The sequence below is a fragment of the Eleutherodactylus coqui genome, chromosome 3, assembly GCF_035609145.1.
Source record: "Eleutherodactylus coqui strain aEleCoq1 chromosome 3, aEleCoq1.hap1, whole genome shotgun sequence".
In the NCBI taxonomy this organism is placed as follows: Eukaryota; Metazoa; Chordata; class Amphibia; order Anura; family Eleutherodactylidae; genus Eleutherodactylus; species Eleutherodactylus coqui.
In genome coordinates, this window is record NC_089839.1 from 109,253,280 (window position 1) to 109,275,687 (window position 22,408).

General features: G+C 41.9%; 1 protein-coding gene across 1 annotated transcript in view; it reads left to right on the plus strand.

The window, feature by feature from the left end:
* Positions 1-22,408, plus strand: part of ESR1 (estrogen receptor 1) — a 172,941-nt gene that overhangs the window by 110,972 nt on the left and 39,561 nt on the right. Inside the window, exon 4 of the mRNA XM_066594552.1 lies at positions 9,846-10,172. Within this exon, the coding sequence (XP_066450649.1) occupies positions 9,846-10,172 (327 nt within the window). The remainder of the gene's footprint in view (positions 1-9,845; positions 10,173-22,408) is intronic.

Sequence of the window (22,408 nt, forward strand, 5' to 3'; positions counted from 1 at the left end):
ACCTTAGCAGTATAAGAAATAGCAACCAATCACAGTGCAGTTTTCATGTTACCTCAGCAGTATAAGGAATAGTAACCAATCACAGCGCAGCTTTCATTTTGCCTCAGCAGTATAAGAAATAGCAACCAATCACAGCGCAGCTTTCATGTAACCTCAGCAGTATAAGAAATAGCAACCAATCACAGCGCAGTTTTCATGTTACCTCAGCAGTATAAGAAATAGCAACCAATCACAGCGCAGTTTTCATGTTACCTCAGCAGTATAAGAAATAGCAACCAATCACAGTGCAGTTTTCATGTTACCTCAGCAGTATAAGAAATAACAACCAATCACAGCGCAGCTTTCATGTTATCTCAGCACTATAAGAAATTGCAACCAATCACAGCGCAGCATTGATTTTACCTCAGCGGTATAATATATAGCAACCAATCACAGCGCAGCTTTCATGTTATCTCAGCACTATAAGAAATAGCAACCAATCACAGCACAGCTTTCATGTTACCTCAGCAGTATAAGAAATAGCAACCAATCACAGCACAGCTTTCATTTTACCTCAGCATTCCCAATATCCAGCAATTGTTTTGCGAAACGTTCGGCGGATGCATCATTTTGTAGTTGAACACGCATTCCGTTGCTCGTAATGCCTTTTTCTTTCGTGCTTGAAATGGAAATCCAACGATCTTTGTCTGGGGGGCATAACTGTCGACGATGCTCGCACGCGCGCCACCTATCGTAGGATAGATGTACTATGCCAGGAGTGTACTCAGCAACTTCCCAAAGTTTCATGGTGATCGGATGAATAGTGTAGTAATGCATAAAGGACACAGACAGACATTTATTTTTATATATATAGATGTTAGACTATATAGTGTAGTGTAGTAAGACAATTACAAGAATCACCTTTCCCCCACATCTATGAATTAAAGTTAATAAGGTTCTTGGTTGACTCTATACTGCCCCCTCTGTGAAAAAGTTAATAAGGTAGATCATGGATCATGGACATGTTTTACACCATCGATTTATTGTATTTGGTATTATTTATGCAGATGTGAAATGAAGCTTAGTTAAACATTTTTATCCCTTTTATGATGCAAGTTCTTTCTGAGGTTTATGAAGGACAAATATATGGTGATGTAAACCCATCAAATGATTTTAATTGCTTATTTTATTTTTGTTTATAATAATCCTGGAGGAAAGGCGCCACATTTACAATTAGTGTCTATTGCTTGGCAGGAATATCTGTAACAAATGTTATCATAAGATGATATGATACACATGTATCCCAGATATATAGCTTGAAACCATTTCCAAAAGTCTTTTGGTCAAGAGCATGGAGCTTTTGGGAAGTAGTGAAACGTTAAAAGACACAATGACATAATGTTGGTTTTAAATCAACAATTTAGAACTTTTACCAATAAGATATATACAAAAGGAGTGTCTGTGGTCACAGAATGACTGTCAGCCACTGCGTAATTGTATTTGTTGCATTATCAAAATGCACCTAGTGACTAGTCTACAGATATACCGTACATAAATATGTACATTTATTTCTATATTCATATTTTCAATGAACGCACAACATTTTTTTAAAAAGCATGAAGCCCGTGACTCCACCCTATGTTCTGATTCCAATCTTTCCATATACAAAAATTGCTAAAGTTGGTGTGTTATGTTTGATTAGTTTTGAAATTAGCGGTTGTGTAGCCATTGTGTTAATAGGCAACATTTGCTTATAATTAGAGCTGCATGGATCAAATATTTTGATTGTATTTTAGCATGGAGAAAATGGAATATAAAGACCTGAGGTGACAATAGTAATAACATTTTTTCGACCTTGTGTATTGGTAATCTTCTCTCTGCCAATATCTTTGAGCCTCGGGACAGTTTCATAAGCTATGGAAAATGTTTGTTTTTGGCTTGTTGCATTTAGGGCAGGCCAACAGTCTGTTTGGGTGCAGTAGGATGTGGTGGGATATCAAAAACATATATGGCCTTTTGTATGATTTTAAAATGAGTTTCTTGCCATCTTTCATTGGAGATGACGTTGTGCATTGCTGTCCGGCCATCCATGATTTTCTGTTCAATTTCTGGGCCGTTGATTTCTTCTGGCCATTTTTTAAATATTGATGAGCTTGAAGTCTCAATGTAAACTAGAGAGGGAGAGTTTTCATGAGGGAGAGGTGAATAACAGGTCTAGTGGGTTAGAGATACGTTCTTTATCTATTTCTCATAAGTTGCGCATAAGAGAGTGTGTGTTTGGAAGCTCAAAGGCTTCTCGGAGTTCTGGGAAAGTTTGTAGTATAGGCTCCTGGGGATGTAGTATATTTTAGACAGTCTTTATACTTTTGGTTTGCAAGTGTAAATAATTTGCTTTCCTGCCCCTCTTTGAATTCTTGGTGTCTCCATATCTTCATGTGCTTTGGAACCTTAAAGGGTAGTCTATACGCCTTTCTCACAATCTTCCTGGTTGCAATCGTGTCTTTTGCCAGAACTGATTGTCTGACCAAAGATGGAAGTTTTGAAAAGCGACTGATGCTGCCATCTCTAATCTCCCCTTCATCTCCAAACTATTGGAATGCCTTCTCGCCCCCCTTCAGTCCAGCTTTCGACCCCTACACTCGACAGAAACTGCCTTTACAAGGGTGTCAAATGACCTCCTGACAGCGAAATCGAGGGGCAGTTACTCTCTACTGATCCTCCTCGACCTGTTTCTGCCCTCTACTAACCGACTTTATCCTGACATCTCTATCTCAGTGTGTGACACCTCCATAACTGCCAGACAGCATGCCCGCTGTCTTGGGGTCATATTCAACGCCAATCTCTCTTTTATCCCCTACATCAAATCTTTGGTCCGAACATGTCAGCTGCACCTCAAGAACATTGCAAGAATCCGCCTCTTTCTCACTGTGGACACGCTAAAAATGCTCACTGTTGCTCTCATCCACTCTAGGCTCGATTATTGCAACTCGTTGCTGATCGTCCTCCCCCGCACCAGACTCTACCTTCTCCAATCCATCCTGAATGCAGCAGCCAGGCTCATCTTCCTGTCCATCTGCTACATGGACACTTGTCACTGCACTGGCTTCCTGTTAAATACAGATTTCAATGTAAACTCACTACTTTCATCCATAAAGCCCTCCACAGTGCAGCGCCCCCCTATATTGCTTCCCTCATCTAAATCTATCACCCAGCCCGGGCTCTCCTCTTTGCTAACGAAACCAGACTGAGTGCCCCTTTAATTCGAACCTCTCATTCCTGCCTCCAAGACTTCTTCAGAAGAGCACCAGTTCTCTGGAATGAACTACCAAAGGCTATCCGGGCAATCCATGACTCACGAAACTTCAAGCGTCCTCTAAAAACGCACCTCTTCAAGGAGGCATACCTTATCTCCTAAACCAAACCCCTCTGTATGCCACCTGATAACATTGCTCCCCGACCTATTGACTGCAATCCCTGCTAGCCACCATCAACTGCCCCCTGCAGTCACACCATTTCTGCCGTCACAGGGCTTAATGTCTGACCATTGTTTATGTGTATAACATCCCTCAGTCTCCACCTCGCCATACTTTGCATATCTCCATCCCCTTTACCTTCTGTATCAACCCATTAATTGTAGTATGTAAGCTCCTTGGAGCAGGACCCTCACCCCTATTGTTTCCATCAACTGATTACTACATGTAACCGTGGTTCAGAATTTTTGTACTTTTGTCTTTCTGTATTCCCCCTGTCTTTGTAAGCGCTGTGGCATATGTTAGCGCTATACAAATAAAGATTACTATTTTTATTATTATTAATAAAAGCTAGTGCGCAAAAGAGCTTTTAGATCCCATGGAGAGAGAAGGTCTGCCTCCAAGGAGAAATTTGAAAACTAATTAGTTCCCTGGAGCCAGTCCAAGAAGTGTTGGAACAGACTAGCCAGGTTGTAGGTTCTTACATTAGAAAATTCAATGTCGCCTTAATCCTTAGAGAGCATCAGTTTCATCAGTGCTACTCTTGGATGCTTATTGTTCCATATAAATGAGCAATAAGCCGTGTGGAGCTTCCCAATCTCTTTGCACTTCAAAAGTAGAGGGATCATTTGGAGGGGGTATAAAAGTTTAGGAAAGTTGATCATTTTAATTAAGTGGCAACAACCCAGGAAAGATAGCGGTAGATTATTCCATTTTTGCTGCTCCTTAATCACTTTAAGTATTAACCCCTTAATGACATTGCCTATTTTCAGCTTAAGGACGCAACGATTTTTGGCGGATTTTCATCTCCATTTTTCAAAAGTCATAACTTTTTTACTTTTCTGTCGACGCGGCCGTATAAGGGCTTGTTTTGTGTGTGGCGAACTGTAGTTTTTTGATGGAGCCATTTTCGGGTACATAAACTTTTATTATTATTTTTTTATGATAAGAGGGAAAGAAAACGCATCAATTCTGCCAGAGATATTTTTTTTACAGCGGTAATCATGCAGCATTAATGGCACAATCCATTTTTTCTGTGGCCCAGTACGATTACAACGATACCAAAATTGTTACATTTTTTTAGGTTTTTCCACTTTTCTGCAATAAAAACCCTTTTTTTGGAAATCTTTTTTTTTCTAAATCGCTGCTTTCAAAGTCCTGTAACTTTTTTATTTTTCTATGTATGCAGTTCTGTGAGGGCTTATTTTTTGCGAGACAAGTTGAAGTTTTTATTGGTACCATTTTGGGGTACATGCAGATTTTTTGATCACTTTTATTGCGTTTTTAGGTAGGCAAAACGCTAAAAATTTGCAATTTGCCTCATTTTTTTAGCGTTTTTTTTACGCTTTTTTCCGTGCAGAATAAAAAGCATGTGCAACTTATTGTACGTGTCATTACAGATGCAACGATACCAAATATGTGGATTTTTTTTTTTTACCTTTTTTTATGCTAATATAGGAAAAGCACAAACATAGGGGGTTTTTTTTACATTTTTCTTTTTTGTACATTTTTATTGTCTTTTTTTTTACACTATTTGTGTCCCTCTGGGGGACTTACAGCACAGCACTGCTGATCACTGTGATAAGGCATTGCAGGACTTCTCTCCTGCAATGCCTTATCGCTTATTACAGCGATCACAGGCACTGGCAATACAGGACGCCGGTATCTGTTGGCCTGTTGCCATGGCAACCAGATGTCTCTCTGCGATAACATTGCGAGAGCCCAGCAACATCACAGAGGGAGCGCGCTCCCTCTGTGAACCCTTCCCATGCCGTGACCTATATAGATCGCAGCAGGTAAGGGGTTAACAGCGGGGGCGCATCTCCGATGCACCCCCACTGTTGCAGCGGGAGGCTGGCTATCACTGACAACCGGCTCCTGATGCCGGATAGCGCGAGATCTATTATGACGGGAAGTACCCCGCTGCCAGGACGTAAACTTACGCCCTGGAGCGGGAAGGGGTTAAAGGAGGGTAATTAAGTATATATATTGAGTTTTTCCCTATGTTTATTCCCTCGTATTTAATTGATAATTTAGCTAATATAACGGGAAATTTGGTATCTATCATGCCCTTCAGTTTTGAATTTTTCCAGGGTGATATATCTAGTAGTTTGCATTTTGATACATTGATTTTATAAATCTCGACTGTTTGCCAAAGGAATCCAAGATAGAAAAAATCCTTGGGAGTTCTCTATCTGGACGGGCCAGGGCCAGCAAAACATCATCAGCAAAAAAACCTGGATTTGATTATAGACTTGGCTATTGTTATATCTTCTATGTCCTCCCTGGCTTCCAGGACCCGAATCAGAGGTTCAATTGCTATGTTAAATAATAGCAGGTTGATACAGTTTTTGGTGCTATCAAAATTTTAGGTAAGGGATGGTTTCACATGTGCGCTCGGGTTCCACATTCCTGCTCCGTTCCGGGAGCAGGAAAGGGGAATCCCTGCGGCTGAACGGCTCCATCTCTGGACGGAACCAAACAGCACCGGAAGGTGTAGTTCACCCAATGTAAGTCCCTACTACATATATATTCCTTACTAGAGATGAGCGAGCATACTCGGAAAAGCACTACTCGCTCGAGTAATTTGCTTTATCCGAGTATCGCTGTGCTCGTCCCTGAAGATTCGGGTGCCGGCACGGAGCGGGGAGCTGCAGGGGAGAGCGGGGAGGAACGGAGGTAAGATCTTTCTCTCCCTCTCTCCCGCCCGCTCTCCCCTGCTCCCCGCTGCGACTCACCTGTCAGCCGCAGCGGCACCCGAATCTTCAGGGACGAGCACAGCGATACTCGGATAAAGCAAATTACTCGAGTGAGTAGTGCTTTTCCGAGTATGCTCGCTCATCTCTATTCCTTACCTATACAGTATACTTATGCTTGAAAAACGGTCTTCTAGGAGCCGAAACACGTTACCCGTGTATGTAAGTCTATGTGTATTGTTTTATGGCCACTCTCTAAGCTTCATTGCCACAGCTATCTAAGTCCTCAGATAAAATAAATTATAGTATTTAGTACTCATCTGCACCAGCCGCTTTATTGGACTCCCTGTTGGATTACTTCCTGGGAGTTGCTACTTCTCAAGAGTTTTGACTGCCTCCATGGATTTAGGAGTGTTTCTCTTCTGAGACACCCCTGTGAAGTAAGTTCTTTACTTGTATTCTTTCTGATTGACTTATCACCTGGAGCACTGGGGCATTTTTTATAGTCTGACCATTGTTCACCTGCCAAAGATAGGACATGCGTGGCTACAATGCCTGCATCTAAAGTCTGTGCTGCGAGTAAAGATAGGACCTGACCTATCTTTGGTGCGAGCTGCGCAGGAGTTTCCATTGACTCCTATGGGAGCAGAAGTCTATTGAACTCCTGTGCAGGAAAAGAAGATTAGAAGTCATTAAGGGGATTAGAGTGGAACATTTAAAACTTGCATCCCAGAAGCACATTTTAAATGTCCCGCTGTAAACTCCTGTTAGTCACCACAGGGATGAGGAAACACCCCAAGAGTTCAGTTCATCTCTCCAGGCATTCCCTTATTCCCCATGTGGACTAACAGGAGTTTACAGCTGGACATTTAAAATGTGCTTTTGTGCTTCAAGTTTTAAATGGCCTGCTATAAGCAGCTGTGACTTCCTCCAACCCCACTGCTGGGAAATAGAATCTAGATCATGTAAGGTAATTATCCCCCTCTACTATTCCTTAGTCAGACCTCATCTGGAATACTGTGTCTAGTTCTGGGCATCACACTTTAAAAAAAGACATAGACAAACTGGAGCAAGTTCAGAGAAAAGTTACCAAGATGGTGATCGGTCTACAAATCATGTCCTATGAAGAACGGTTAAAGGATCAGGGAATGTTTAGCTTGCAAAAAAGAAGGCTGAGAGGAGACTTATTAGCTGTCTACAAATATCTGAAGGGCTGTCACAGTGCAGAGGGATCAGCCCTATTCCCATTTGTACAAAGAAAGACTAGAAGCAATGGGATGAAACTGAAAGGGAGGAGACACAAATTAGATATTAGAAAAAACTTTCTGACAGTGGGAGTGATCAATGAGTGGAACAGGTTACCACGGGAGGTGGTGGTTCTCCTTCAATGGAAGTGTTCAAACAAAGGCTAGACAAATATCTGTCTGGGAAGATTTAGTGAATTCTGCACTGAGATTCCAACGCTACCAGTCTATGAGTCGTAGCAGGGAGAGACAGAGCAGGGCTATGGGTTAATCCACCATAGCCCAGCTCTCTCTCTCTCTCTGCTATGGGGAAATCCCGGGCCTCTTCTCTCACTTCTCCTGGAGCAGCTGTGCTTTTTTAAGCGCATGAAGCTTGGGTCTTTTGCGCATTAAATATTGCCCAGTCACGCGATTTTTAGTGCAATGTAGTCGTGCTTTCTTTGCGCACCTATACTGCGCTGAAACAGCGCTTGTGTGAATGAGCCCTTAGACATAGGGGTTTTTGTGTGCATCTTTCAGCGAGGTGGAATATACCACAGGGTATTGCAGAATATTCTAGTATGTGTGAAAAGAACCCTTAAGGTGGAGGTTACGATAACATGAGTGTAGAGAAACATACTGTGGGAATTTAGGTGTGTTCCTGTTATTTAATTTTCTGATATAAAGCAGATACTGTATCAGTTCTGGAAAGCTTCAGTTTTTGAAGACTGGAACATCTCATGGTATCTATGTTCATCCATCACAGCAGTCGGTTGCAAAACCAAGCCAAAGAGAGCAACCGAAATAAAAGCATTTCCTTCATTCTTCAGTAGCTGGTAAACCACAAATATTTCATGCAACCTGTAAGAGGATTTAGTCTGGAAAACATGATAACTGTTTTGATAAGCCGAGTCCAAAAATGATTTTTTTTTTCTAATATCTAATAGTAGGTGGTTTCTGGAATTCGTAAGACACACAAAGGCACAATACTTTAGTGTTTGTTGTAGAGGTTATCAACACTGGACACCCTTCTTGTGCAGTCTATTAGGTTGTGTATTATAAATATTGCCTGCCAGATAAATGACATCTTGCATGAAATACATTTGGTCAATTGGCTTGTTCATCATAAGATCCAGACCTTTAGCCCCTTGTTCAGGCATGATGAACATGTTATTCTCATTTGTCTTTCAGGTTCTTTTCAGTTAATAATTTTACTATTTAAGGGTCAGTTCACATTAGCAGAGTGGAGCTCTGTTAAGGCTTTCTGTCTCTCTATTCCATTTTTCGAGCAGAGAAACGGAATTAAAACTTAAATAAACATTTCTTTTTTCCCCACATTGATTTCAATGGGTTTTTCAAAAATAACAGACTGCACTATTTGTTCCCGTAAAAAAAAACTAAAAGAATTAATTTCTTTGGAAATTCATTGAAATCAATGGGGAAATGTCAATTTCCGTTTTAATTCCGTTTTTTTGCTCCAAAGACAGAATAAGGAAATGGAAATCCCTAAAAGCATTAAATGTAAACTTGCTCTTGTTGAAGACTGTTTACAGGTACTATAGATTTTAATATCAACTGTGTTGGGACCATACTCCTACATTGTGGAGAGTGAACGTACATAAAATATTTCTTAACTTTATCTCTATTGTGCTGATTTTAAGCTGCATCTGTCTGTTTTCTCTATTTATATTCATAACTGCTTTAATTTTTTTGTTGAATGAAAACTTTGGTTTGTCTGTACCATTCAACTTGACATAAACTTGCAGGAATGCTGCCTTTCAATAGGGGGTGCTGCAGGTATTTTGTTCCATCTTCACATTTGCATATTTTGCAGAGGAGCAAGGATGGCCTTATAAGTCTCCTTACATGCCTTCTAGGTGCTCTCCCTAAGGAGAAATGATACCATTCAATATATCCATACATGCAAGATAACATTTGGCTGTACATTATAATTTCCCACAGCAGCGGCCAATCTTATTTGTATGAAAGTCTTCCGACTCTTGAAAAATATTAAGGGAAAGTGGGATTGGCCATGTAGGATTTAGGCATGCCAAATCTTAATGTGAATGGTAGCAGCGTAATTCCCTCTCATTGAAATGAAAGTGCACATTTAGCTGAGCATGCTTGTTTATAGTGGAGTCGGGACTAATAATCATCAACCAGCTCAAGCTTGATCATGGAAATACAGTCCCTGAAGGTCTTAAACACTTATTGTGATGGCAGCACCTTTAATGGTCTGAAAACTTTGACATGTTTTATGTTTAGCATTCAGATTAATGATTGAGTTTATACACTTCCTAGTAATGGCTTTGAGCTAATATGCTGTAAGCCGCATAGATAGTTTTAGAGTAGTAGTGTACATCGTCTGTCAATCTAATATTGGAGTGTCTGGTAAATGTCCTTAGAACATAATGTATCCTGGTAAATTAGTAAATTTATTAGCTTGATAAGAGACATAATGTCTATATTTTTTTCAGGCATCAGGAAAGATCGCAGAGGAGGACGTATGATGAAACACAAACGTCAGAAGGAAGAGCAGGAACAGAAGGGTGATGGGAATACATCAGAAATAAGGACAGCATCCATTTGGGTGAACCCCAATGTTAAAAGCATGAAATTGAGCCCGGTATTGTCTTTGACAGCAGAACAGCTAATCAGTGCCTTAATGGAAGCTGAGCCACCCATTGTGTATTCAGAGCATGACTCAACCAAACCTCTCAGTGAAGCCTCTATGATGACACTGCTCACAAACCTTGCAGATAAGGAACTAGTGCACATGATTAACTGGGCCAAGAGAGTGCCAGGTAAGTTTATAGAAAACCTCTAAAACTTAGTTTGGTTTTGTAACTGGTCAACTGCTATTCAGTTTTTCTGAAATATCAAGTAGCAAGAAATGTATTTTATAGATAACTCTTTGCTTGTATCATATGCTGTCTAATTCTGTATTCATTAACTTGCTAATATATTTTCACAGTGTTTGGAGCTTTGCTTTTATTATACAGGGCTGCAAAAACTTTGTTCAGACATAGTCTAAAACATAACATGCTGGTTGACAGCCGCTGCCTGTTCCTTCGGTTCTGGGTGACGCTTTTGGGTGCTCAAGATGGCCACAGCAATCCAAACTACCCGATCACGCATAGTGCACCAATGCACTGTACGTACATTGAGATTGGCCAGTACTGTTCATGCAATTAGCATTGGCCAATCACAGAGCAGTGCATAGTGTAGTTAGTAAGTGACGGTGGTCTTCTTGGCTGGCTAAAAAAAGGCACAGGAAACAAAGTGCGGCATGCTCTATTTCTGTGCGGGTCCCGCAGAGGCCCGCACAGAAGTGTCACTCCCGGGCCACCGGCTCCGCTCTGCGCATGCACCGGCTGGCCGGCAGCCGACACATCACAGAGCCGGAGCCGCAGGAGAGGTGAGCGCCGCACTGGTCCCTGCAGGGGCTCAGGTCGGGTCTCGTTGCGAGAATTCTCGTAGCGGGATCCGGCCGGTCATCTGCAGGCGGCCTTAAGGTTAGGATTGCATAATGACTGTGACCCTTCACTCGCAATTACTAATCTTGTGAAAGTCATGCATCAAGTTGCACTCTCAGCTTTGGTGTAGTTTCATTAGTTGTTATTTTCCATTTCAAATCTAATTTTAGTGTTGTAAATGTTGATCATTTGAGTGTCTTTGTTACGCGGCCCTTTAGAGTATTTCATGATTTTCATTGTTATGTTTGCTTTTTTTTAATGGAATAAATGGCACTACAGACTGTGCTATTTGCTCAATAGCAAAAAAGAAACAAAAGCAAACTGAACCCTTTCTTTTTTTTTTTTTTTGAAAACCCATTGAAATCAATGGGGAAAAAAGCAGAAACGTTTTAATTCCGTTCCTCTGCTCCAAAAATGGAACAAAGAGATGGAAAGTCCTGCTGGTTTAGGATACTTTAAAAGTGAAAACAATGTCCTTGCTGAACCCCTGTAGTTTCACCACTTGTATTAAATCTGTAACCCAAAAGAAAATCTGATTCAAAAGAACTTGTGGCAGTCATCTAATTGCCAATAGGATGAGTTCACACATTGCAGAATTGTTGTGAAATTTTGGTTGCGGTATGCACATCAAAAATTCTGCAACAATCAGGGATCTACGAGGTTCTGGGTTCTGGTCACAGGGTTTACTCATCTGAACTTGCGCTATGATATATGTCAATATTACAGGTAAAAAAATATGGCCATAATACGCTCATCTCGAAAACCATATATTACAGATTTGAACAATGAGTTGAAATAATTGAGCACCCACCAGGCTCCCTCCCAGAGGGACACATGTAGCCTTGGCCAGGGTAGCACTGGGCCTCTTCCGGACACCCCTAGGAGAGGGATGGCACATAAACATATGAACAGGCATTGAAGTTGTCACGGGTGACTCCACTGTTCCATTACCCACCGGAATGACCCTCGGTTGTAAATAAATGAGCTGCAGACTTGTGTAACGTACCTCAGGTCCCTGGGAATGGTCAGGGCCTGGCAAAACTTTACTTGACATGAACTTAGTACCAGACAAAATTATACAAGATGGCCATGCAGGCAAAACAGTAGACTTAAGGTCTGGGAGGAAAACACAGGATGATACCTGCAGGCCAAGTTATCTCAGAGGCACCACTTCTGGATGAGGAAAATCTCTAGAAGAGGATAAGGGTAGGGACACTCCATAGACACTGTTGGTTATAGTACCTCTGCACAGTGATCTCAACCTTGTCTCTCCGCTCTCACTCTCACGTTCTCTCTCTCTCTCTCTCTCTCTCTCTCTCTCTCTCCTCCGACTCTCAATCCTCCACGGTTACTGACATATAGATCCTCAGAAACCGTTCCTCCTCTTTTCCATTCTTCACCACATGAGCGTTGAAGGTAGCCCCATGTGGCTGGCACTCTTACTTGGGAACCCAGAAGAATCTCTCTCTAACTCCCTAACTCACTACCACACCCAAAACACCCATATTTATCATCTCTCACATACCACATGACTAGACAAATATTGATACATTTGCATGCATCTCCCAGTCTCATGCAAACATTAATCTCTTACATGGTGCAGCTGTGCAATACACATAACAAAATGACTAGACAACTTTGCACAGCGCACCTACAAAAGACATTACATGTACAACATTTATGAAGGGGCCAGAAATACACATAGTAACATAGTATGTTAAGCTGAATGAATACAATGTTCATCTAGTTCAGCCTATTTCCACCCTCTAGTTGATCCAGAGGAAGGCAAAAACTCCAAGAGGCAGAAGCCAATTAGCCAATTTTGGGAAAAATTCCTTCCCGACTTCATAATGGTAGTCAGAATAATCCCTGGATCAACCTTCATAGTTCCTACCTGACTGTAAGATCCGGAACTACAGACCCGCTGATCCCCTAATGTCTATATCCTGTAATATTCTTCCGCTTTAGAAAGGCATCTAGTCCCCTCTTAAACCCCTCTATGGATTTTGCCATCACCACGTCCTCAGGCAGAGAGTTCCACAGTCTCACTGCTCTTACAGTAAAGAACCCCTTTCTGTGTTGGCGATGAAACCTGCTTTCTTCTAGACGTAGCGGATGCCCTCTTGTTACCGACGTAGTCCTGGGTATAAACAGATCATGGAAGAGATCCTTGTATTGTCTCCTAATGTATTTATACATAGTTATTTGATCACCCCTTTTTTCCTGGGTGAATAATGCGTTCTGCGCCACTACACTTTCTAGGAAGCAACTTTTTAATGGATAAGTAAAGTAAATGTAGTTGTTGCTTGTAAAAGAATTAAGGGGATAGCACAAAACGAACATAATTATCTTGATACGCAATAAATAATTGTCCACAAACCTCACAATAGTATGGTAAAACAAAATTTGAAATGTTGGATATATTTGCAATTCTGTGGAAGATTTGCAATAATTAGGGCTTTAAAAATACTATTCAAAAAGTTAAATGCAGAAGAAAAAGTGTATTTTCACGTGTACCTAACTACAGAGATTTATTCATCTCTAAAGAAACAGTTCTGAATAAACCTCAACCTACTGTTTGCATGTTAAAGGGGTTGTCTCGCGGCAAGCATCAAAATTTAACATTAGCCCATTCCCCCTGTCACCCCCTGGCATAAAATAGCAAATTAAAGCGGTTTTTAAACCGCTTGCTACTCACCGATCCGACGAAATAAGGAGTTTAAAAAATCTTCTCCCTAAGATGGCCGCCGGTCCTTTCCCAGGGATGCACTGCGGTTTTCTCCCATGGTGCACCGCGGGTCTTCTCCCATGGTGCACCATGGGCTCTGTGCGTTCCATTGCCGATTCCAGCCTCCTGATTGGCTGGAATCGGCACACGTGACGGGGCAGAGCTACGATGACGACGCGGTGACCAGCTCTCCGGCACGAGCGGCCCCATTCACCAGGCAGAAGACCGCACAGCGCAAGTGCGTTTAAAAAAGCAAGAAGTCAGCGAAATTAGACGGAGCCATGGAGACGTGGACGCTAGCAACGGAGCAGGTAAGTGAATAACTTCTGTATGGCTCATATTTAATGCATGATGTATAGTACAAAGTGCATTAATATGGCCATACAGAAGTGTATAACACCACTTGCTGCCGCGAGACAACCCCTTTAATGCCTAAAATCAATTTGAAAATAGTATATGCGGTGACATCTGGAGGATTAGTCACTTCTCAGCATGCCATCTTCCAACATAAGACAGTTGGCACACAGAGTAACTTCCATACTGTTTCTTTTTAATCTGACTCCTGCCAGCTTTATTAGAATTTACAGTAAATACTTCCCCAAGGCACTTTGCATCAAACATAGTGCATAAGGCTGCCTGCACACGACTGGGTTTGAATTGCGGAATCCGCGATCGTTTCCCATGCAGATAATATGCGGCAATCTGCACAAAGTCAGACTAATAAAATATCCACATGTCCGCTCACAAAAACGGACAGCAACTGCGATTTTCCACTTACAAAAAAAAATTGCAGCATGCTCTATTTTTGCGCGGATTCTGTGCGGACGGCTTCCGTCGAAGTCAATGGAAGCTGTCCGACCCTTTTCCCTTCCACAATTGACATTGCATAAAGGTTGCGGATTTCGTGTCATTGCAAGGCGATGATGCGGGAAAAGCAGTTTAAAAAAAAAATCTGTGCTGCACATGTCCAACAGTGAGCCGTGCGAACCATTTGCAGTACTGAAAAAAAGACAAAATGACAGGTACGAAAGGACGCCGGCCGAGCACAGGGCCTCACTCCACTATGGGCTCCTACATGCGGAAACCTGACCTGTTTGTGTGCAAATGGTCCAAAATAAATCCTGGCTATCTGCCCTCTTACTAAATCTATATCATCCATCTCTACATTTAGGCCTAGAGTACAAAACATCACGCTAATAAACCAACACAGGTTGCGTCTCCTACATTGTCTTGCAACACAGTCACAGATCCACTGGCCTCCTTACATAGTCTATTTGTCTTTCTCTTTTTCGCTCTCCTCTCTCTAGTAAATAATAGGGGAAATTTTCAATGGTGTACACCCATTCATCTTGACACTTCCATGCAGCTTCTAGGTGATGTATGCCAGGTCCAAACTGGCATACATTTCTGGTATAAATTACACCAGTTTTTTGTTGGTCTGGAGTGGCCATGTCCCCTTCTGACAAGCCCCACCCACACTTTTCAAGAAAGTGGCAGGGCTGGTACAGAATGAAGAAAAGTTTAAATTTTTGTACAAATACCCAGTTGCACAAAAATTTGTGACATTTTTACACCAGAAACTGGCAGAAAAAGCTTTTTAAATGTGCCCAAATGTTTTCCATTACAAAGGTGACATTGCCTTTAAACTGTGTGTACTTATAACACAACAGAATATGATAAATGCAGAAGAAGAATATGAGCACTGTGGCAGAGGAGCTACTACAGTGGCATGTTAGAGCCACTAGTGGGTCATATTTTAGGAAAATGGTTTGTGGAGAAGGGTTGTTATCTGCTTTGGAGTTGGCTTATTATGTATCACCTAAGAAGGCTGGTTACTCTCTAAGTGGTAGCTCCCATTCTAAAAGAAAAAGGTTCCCAACCTAGAGAGAGAGAGACGGCGATTGATTAACCAATTACAGCCATTCACTGAATGTCATCATTGAATGGCTGTGATTGGTTAATCGAGCGTCAGCTTTCATTGGCTGACGCGCCGCTCGATTAACCAATCAGAGCACTAATCACAGGGACGGAAAAAGTCTATATAACTACAGGTAAGCCCTTTTCACAGTAACAGACTAAAATATAAATTCTTTATTAGGGGTATATTAAAAAACATAAATGGGCTAACACACAAACAAAAAAAATATATAAACCAAAAAAGTCAGTTATTTTTTGGTATATCACTGGCCTCCACTCAAAGACCGGATATGTGTGTGGGGCCAGATAGCAGATCAGTGCTACAGGTAAGTGATAGAAAGAACTTAGTCACTTCCAAAACTGGTAAAGATCATGCAGCATCAAGATTTGGAGGTAAGATGCTCCTCCAACTTGATATTGAGATGCTGCAGTGATCCACCAGAGTGATTGCTGTCTTAGACAGTATCCAACATAGGGACGTGTCAGTATCTCAAACTCTTTGGCATCAATCACGGGCAAAGAGAAAGAGTTTTCCCTATAATAAGGATTTTTCACAATCGGACACTCATAGTCAGAGTGCTAGAATGAATTGTGCTCGACGCGTTTCCCCACAATGGAAAATTGTGGTTCATCAGGAGCTCAGATGGATTCGACAGGCATTCGTATAGCACTGTTTGTAGTAATGAATTAGCAAACGATTTTTTAAAATGAAGTCAGATGGTACAGATAGTGCAGTGACTTAGAGGCAATCTGTATGATTGCTCAGTATCTCAGATGCATAGAAGCAAAATTGCGTATTCAGGCATCAACTAAAGAAATACACGTGCACTCCCAGCATTAGTATGCAGAGTATGGTCTCTATGCTTGATCTTAGTTGATGGGAGCTTATCAGTAGGAGGTCTGAGAGATATTGGCTCAATATATTATGAAAACTGCAGCCAAAGTATAGGCTCCCTGGGTAACAGAGAGCTATAAAGCTGAAAATCTGGATGGAGCATCAGCTTGGCAGTTTAAATAATAGCCCAGTGTCATCAGGACTGTCTCGTCTAGATGATATAACGGAGATAAGAGGAGGATGTTAGGTATATAGGAAGGTGGTCACCATATGAGTGTGGCCGCCTCTATAACCAAAATAGACTTCAGACCCAGGCTGAAGCTATAGGCTTAATTTTAAATAGTATAAAGAGCCTCCCTGCATGCTACCAGATATAGAGCAGCAGCAGGTTTCTCTGATCTACTCCTTCCTACAGAAGATAGCTGTTATGCCTATGCATCAAAAAGTCAAAAAGCACCAAAAATAAATAAATAAATAAATAAAGAGGTAAAGCCTGTGGCTCTGATGGTGAGCCACAGGGGTAATGCAGGAGTGTATGTGTCAGCCTCTCATATACTGATTACTGGACCGCCTTGATGGGAGGAGAGTAATAAGTGAGCCAATCAGCGGCTCACAAAAATAAAGGGGACCCAACTATGCAAATATCCATGCTGCAGCTCTAATCAGAGTGTTTAAGATGAGAATCCACAGTTGCAACATGCTTATCAGCATATTGCCGGCAAGGGGGTTAGGTAGACCAGTGCATAGCGGTGTCTGATCGCTCACCGCTATGCCAGATTATTCAGAAATTATGCTAGTAGCTCCTACCAGCATAGGAGGCTACTGCACATGTGTGTGATGTCATCACATGGTCACATGATCGCCAGAATGGTCACATGATCGCCAGAATGGTCACATGACCGCCAGGAAGGTCCTGGTGGCAACAGAGATGGAATGCAAGCCCTATATGAACCGGAGGGCAACCACAGCGACCTGAGCCAGTATTAAAAATTTAGAGCTGCTGAATAAAGGTGTATTTGCAATGTCTGTACTTTCCTTTATATATTATTGTTTGTAAAGGACAATTATAGATGGTACCCATTATGAAGATGTTCTTTCAGGTAAATATACACATCCAGTAGTATATAATGGTACTCAAATGCAGAATAAATATGATGCCACACAAATAAATGTTTAGATGATCTAATATCAAATATGTACACCATAATAGGAAATACAGGCTGAAGGAGAACATGGAACGGTCTATTCGGAGGAGAACATATTAATAGATCTTATCCGGGGAAAAAAGCACAAATGCTGTTTGAATTAAACCAGGAAACAATTAAAGCATAGACTTTCATTGAGGCCAAGTGGATTCAGACTGTTCATACGAAAAATCCATGCCGCTTCTTTTTGTAACAGCCGCTGGTCCACATTGCCCCTTCTCCCATGTGTGCGTAACAATTCTATGCCTTGAAATTTTAGCGTATTTGCATCACCATTATGCGTTGACCAAATATGGTCCGCTAAAGGTGTAGATTCTCGTCTTTCTATGTTTCCTATGTGGCCAAGTATCCTGCGCCGGAACTGCTGTATCGTCTTCCCTATGTAGTTTTTTGGGCAGGGGCAGGTGGCCATGTAAATGATATTACGAGTCTTGCAGTTAATAAAGTCTTGGCACTGGAAAGTCTGGTTGGAAACAGCACACGTGAAAGAATTAGCTTTTAGAATGAAGGGGCAAGCGGCACAGGTATGGCATGGAAAAGTGCCTACTGGTCTATTTTGACCTAACCAGGTCAGTCTGGATTCGTCAGGATGTAAATGACTTTTGACGAGATGATCTTTTAAATTGTGGCCTCGTCTGTAAGTAATGCATGGTTTCATAGGTATGTGATCTCTGATATCCGGATCATTTTTGAGAATGTCCCAGTAATGAGATAAAATCTCTCGTATCTGCACCGAAGCTGTATCAAAGGTGCCTATCACTCGTGGAGAATGTTCAACAGCCCGTACTCGTGGTGTTAGTAATGTAGTGCGAGGCTGTTGAGATGCATATTGATAGGCTTTCATGACTACGTCCTCAGGGTACCCCCTTGTTGTAAAGCGTTTCATTAGTTTTTTACTTTCTTGGAAGAAGGAAGCTTCATCTGAACAATTACGGCGTAGACGAAGGAACTGGCCCTTAGGAATACCGCGTTTCAAGGGTGTAGGATGGTAACTCTGCCAGCCCAATAGACTATTGGTAGCAGTCTGCTTCCGGTGCAAAGTTGACGAGATGGTGCCATCCTCGTTCTTAGAGATCCGAAGATCAAGGAAGGGTAATGATGTCGGGTGGATGTCACTAGTGACACGTAGGTTTAAAGTGTTCACACTTAGTGCATCCACGAAGGTCTCCAAGGATGAGGGAGTCCCCTTCCATAGAACGAGGATGTCGTCTATATAGCGTAACCAGAGGATGATATTGTCGGACCAGAGTGAATTATTGTAAATGACCCTTTCCTCCCACCAGCCCAGGTACAGATTAGCATAAGATGGGGCACATGGCGTCCCCATCGCTGTACCCCTGAGCTGGTGGAAGTACTCGGAGTCAAACACAAAATAATTGTGCTTCAAGATGAATTCCAGTAGGTCAACGACACACTGGTTGTGGCTATTGTAATGTGCACCCCTTTGTTGGAGAAAGGAAGACACTGCTGTCAAACCGCCGTCATGAGGGATGGAGCTGTACAATGCTTCGATGTCTAGTGATGCTAAGATGACATCGGGTTCGATTGTAATGCCATCAAGAATACGCAGGACGTCCATCGTATCTCTAACATACGATCTCAATGAGAGAACGTATGGGCGCAAGATCTTATCAATGTAAATGCTAACATTCTGGGTGAGATTGTTTACCCCCGATACGATAGGACGTCCCTTGATAGGGTTAGTACCCTTATGCACCTTTGGCAGTGCATAAAACGTAGCGATGGTTGGAGTTGGAGGGTACATGAAGCGGTATTCATTAGTATCAATATTCCCAGCAGCCAGTTCCCGTTGTAAAAGATCACGCAGTAGGACCAAAAATGAATTTGTTGGGTCATATGAGAGAGTACCATAGGTGGAGGGATCATTCAAAAGTCGGCGGCACATGTCAATATATTGTGATCTATTAAGAATCACAATATTGCCGCCTTTATCAGCTGGCTTTATAATAATCGCAGAATTTTTTTCGAGATTTTTGAGTGCCTTCGGATCTCTAAGAACGAGGATGGCACCATCTCGTCAACTTTGCACCGGAAGCAGACTGCTACCAATAGTCTATTGGGCTGGCAGAGTTACCATCCTACACCCTTGAAACGCGGTATTCCTAAGGGCCAGTTCCTTCGTCTACGCCGTAATTGTTCAGATGAAGCTTCCTTCTTCCAAGAAAGTAAAAAACTAATGAAACGCTTTACAACAAGGGGGTACCCTGAGGACGTAGCCATGAAAGCCTATCAATATGCATCTCAACAGCCTCGCACTACATTACTAACACCACGAGTACGGGCTGTTGAACATTCTCCATGAGTGATAGGCACCTTTGATACAGCTTCGGTGCAGATACGAGAGATTTTATCTCATTACTGGGACATTCTCAAAAATGATCCGGATATCAGAGATCACATACCTATGAAACCATGCATTACTTACAGACGAGGCCACAATTTAAAAGATCATCTCGTCAAAAGTCATTTACATCCTGACGAATCCAGACTGACCTGGTTAGGTCAAAATAGACCAGTAGGCACTTTTCCATGCCATACCTGTGCCGCTTGCCCCTTCATTCTAAAAGCTAATTCTTTCACGTGTGCTGTTTCCAACCAGACTTTCCAGTGCCAAGACTTTATTAACTGCAAGACTCGTAATATCATTTACATGGCCACCTGCCCCTGCCCAAAAAACTACATAGGGAAGACGATACAGCAGTTCCGGCGCAGGATACTTGGCCACATAGGAAACATAGAAAGACGAGAATCTACACCTTTAGCGGACCATATTTGGTCAACGCATAATGGTGATGCAAATACGCTAAAATTTCAAGGCATAGAATTGTTACGCACACATGGGAGAAGGGGCAATGTGGACCAGCGGCTGTTACAAAAAGAAGCGGCATGGATTTTTCGTATGAACAGTCTGAATCCACTTGGCCTCAATGAAAGTCTATGCTTTAATTGTTTCCTGGTTTAATTCAAACAGCATTTGTGCTTTTTTCCCCGGATAAGATCTATTAATATGTTCTCCTCCGAATAGACCGTTCCATGTTCTCCTTCAGCCTGTATTTCCTATTATGGTGTACATATTTGATATTAGATCATCTAAACATTTATTTGTGTGGCATCATATTTATTCTGCATTTGAGTACCATTATATACTACTGGATGTGTATATTTACCTGAAAGAACATCTTCATAATGGGTACCATCTATAATTGTCCTTTACAAACAATAATATATAAAGGAAAGTACAGACATTGCAAATACACCTTTATTCAGCAGCTCTAAATTTTTAATACTGGCTCAGGTCGCTGTGGTTGCCCTCCGGTTCATATAGGGCTTGCATTCCATCTCTGTTGCCACCAGGACCTTCCTGGCGGTCATGTGACCATTCTGGCGATCATGTGACCATTCTGGCGATCATGTGACCATTCTGGCGATCATGTGACCATGTGATGACATCACACACATGTGCAGTAGCCTCCTATGCTGGTAGGAGCTACTAGCATAATTTCTGAATAATCTGGCATAGCGGTGAGCGATCAGACACCGCTATGCACTGGTCTACCTAACCCCCTTGCCGGCAATATGCTGATAAGCATGTTGCAACTGTGGATTCTCATCTTAAACACTCTGATTAGAGCTGCAGCATGGATATTTGCATAGTTGGGTCCCCTTTATTTTTGTGAGCCGCTGATTGGCTCACTTATTACTCTCCTCCCATCAAGGCGGTCCAGTAATCAGTATATGAGAGGCTGACACATACACTCCTGCATTACCCCTGTGGCTCACCATCAGAGCCACAGGCTTTACCTCTTTATTTATTTATTTATTTATTTTTGGTGCTTTTTGACTTTTTGATGCATAGGCATAACAGCTATCTTCTGTAGGAAGGAGTAGATCAGAGAAACCTGCTGCTGCTCTATATCTGGTAGCATGCAGGGAGGCTCTTTATACTATTTAAAATTAAGCCTATAGCTTCAGCCTGGGTCTGAAGTCTATTTTGGTTATAGAGGCGGCCACACTCATATGGTGACCACCTTCCTATATACCTAACATCCTCCTCTTATCTCCGTTATATCATCTAGACGAGACAGTCCTGATGACACTGGGCTATTATTTAAACTGCCAAGCTGATGCTCCATCCAGATTTTCAGCTTTATAGCTCTCTGTTACCCAGGGAGCCTATACTTTGGCTGCAGTTTTCATAATATATTGAGCCAATATCTCTCAGACCTCCTACTGATAAGCTCCCATCAACTAAGATCAAGCATAGAGACCATACTCTGCATACTAATGCTGGGAGTGCACGTGTATTTCTTTAGTTGATGCCTGAATACGCAATTTTGCTTCTATGCATCTGAGATACTGAGCAATCATACAGATTGCCTCTAAGTCACTGCACTATCTGTACCATCTGACTTCATTTTAAAAAATCGTTTGCTAATTCATTACTACAAACAGTGCTATACGAATGCCTGTCGAATCCATCTGAGCTCCTGATGAACCACAATTTTCCATTGTGGGGAAACGCGTCGAGCACAATTCATTCTAGCACTCTGACTATGAGTGTCCGATTGTGAAAAATCCTTATTATAGGGAAAACTCTTTCTCTTTGCCCGTGATTGATGCCAAAGAGTTTGAGATACTGACACGTCCCTATGTTGGATACTGTCTAAGACAGCAATCACTCTGGTGGATCACTGCAGCATCTCAATATCAAGTTGGAGGAGCATCTTACCTCCAAATCTTGATGCTGCATGATCTTTACCAGTTTTGGAAGTGACTAAGTTCTTTCTATCACTTACCTGTAGCACTGATCTGCTATCTGGCCCCACACACATATCCGGTCTTTGAGTGGAGGCCAGTG